The sequence below is a fragment of the Hyperoodon ampullatus genome (assembly GCF_949752795.1).
Source record: "Hyperoodon ampullatus genome assembly, chromosome: 4".
Taxonomy (NCBI): domain Eukaryota; kingdom Metazoa; phylum Chordata; class Mammalia; order Artiodactyla; family Ziphiidae; genus Hyperoodon; species Hyperoodon ampullatus.
The window spans coordinates 109,362,093-109,363,771 of record NC_136917.1 but is presented as its reverse complement, the minus strand read 5'-3'; the positions used below and the strand labels follow the sequence as shown (position 1 = coordinate 109,363,771).

The 1,679-nt window shown below is 46.4% G+C and overlaps 1 protein-coding gene across 1 annotated transcript; it reads right to left on the bottom strand.

The window, feature by feature from the left end:
* Positions 1-852: 852 nt before the first annotated feature.
* Positions 853-1,377, bottom strand: LOC307051282 (small ribosomal subunit protein uS19-like; the record flags this gene model as incomplete). Its single annotated transcript, XM_079701598.1, has 1 exon — positions 853-1,377. One exon carries the CDS (start codon positions 1,375-1,377, stop codon positions 853-855), a length of 525 nt encoding a protein of 174 aa, XP_079557724.1.
* Positions 1,378-1,679: the final 302 nt, after the last annotated feature.

Genomic DNA, 1,679 nt, shown 5'->3' with positions numbered 1-1,679 from the left:
ATCCAGTTGATCAGTCATTTAAACTCCTGCAAACACTTCATTCACTTGACTTCCAGGAATCACATTAACTTGGTTTTCTTCTACTCCTTGGGCATCTCCCTTGCTGGTCCCTCCACATCTTTTCTATTTATACTCTTTCTCTTATTGATCTCATCCAGTCTTGTGACTGTAAACGCTATATATGTTTATGACTCAGCCTGGATATTTCCCTTGAATTCCAGACTTATATGGCCAATTGCCTACCCTACATCTCCACTTGAATGTTAACAGATATCTCAAATTTAGCGTGTCCAAATACAAATCCCTGTTCTTCCCTCCTACTTCATCCAAGGAAGAAACTGAGCACTGTGAGGAAGAATAACAGAGGGGGGAGGGTATTTACTTTTGATGGAATGGGAAGACCACCCTGAGGAGGTGACATTTAAGCTGAGGGGAGGTCTGAAGGATGAGAAGAAAAACAGGAAAGCAAAATATAAATCTGGGGTGGGGAGGGCATTTCAGGGAAAGAAAATCTTATGTGAAGACCCTGAAGGAGTAAAGAACATGGCATATTTGAGAAACCAAAAGAAAGCCCATGTGACTGAAGTGAGAGATTGGCAGTTATTTCCTGTAGGTTCTACAGTATCTGTGATGGTTAAGAGAGGAGTCCTAGAGCTGGATTCCTGGTCAAAACCAGGTTTTGCCTCTTAACAGCTTGTAATATTTGACAAGTTACTTTACTCTGTAGCATATATTTTAGTATAAATGGGAACATCTATTTTGAATTCAATTATTTCTCCCCACATCTAAAACTGCCACTCTGGTCCACCATCATTTCTGGTCCTCCTCCTAAAACTGCCTTCCATTTGATCTCTAGGTATTTACTCTTAACCCAATACAATCCATTCTCCAACAGAAGTCAGGGTGATTTTTTTTTTTAAGGGGAGTCTGTGTCTTTATTGGCCCGCAGGCTGCGTGAGGGGGATGAAGCGGGAGGAGTGGGGTCCCTGATGCCAGGCAGCCGAGCTTCCCGGGCTTGTAGGTGATGGAGAACTCGCCTAGGTAGAAGCTGATCATCTCAGGGTTGATTTCCACCTGGCTGAAGGCCTGGCCGTTGTAAACATCCACCATGCTGCCCCGCATCTCGGGCGAGATAATCACCTCGAGCACGGGCGTCTTCTCCACCTGGGGCTTTTCCGTGGGCGGTGCCTCCTCCCTGGCCTGCGCAGGCGCTGCAGCAGCAAGTGCGGCTTCCTCCGCAGGCCAAGCCTCAGCGGCGCGCGCTGTGCAGCTGCATCCGCTGCTCCTAGGACGGATGTCCGGCAACTGGTTGAGGTCCACACCGGGGCAGGTGAACTTGCGGAAGGTCCGCTTCTTCTTCGGCTCCACTTCGGCCATTTTGTTGGTGTTGCGATAAACCAGGGTGAGTTTTTTTTTTTATAGAAATGTAATCATGTCGCTTACCTGCTCAAAACTTTCCTAGATTTAAAGCAGATTCATTGAGAATAAAATACGAAGGTTTTCCCTGGCCCTCAAGGCTTTCCATGCTCTGACTCTTCCCTGCCATCCTAGACTCATTTTCTCCCGGGTTCCCTTCACTCACTATGTTTTCTGTCTCGTTCGCATTCTCATCTCCTGGCCTTTATATGTCATGTTTTTTGTATCTATAATGTTCTTTCTCTAGCTCTCCACGCCTTATT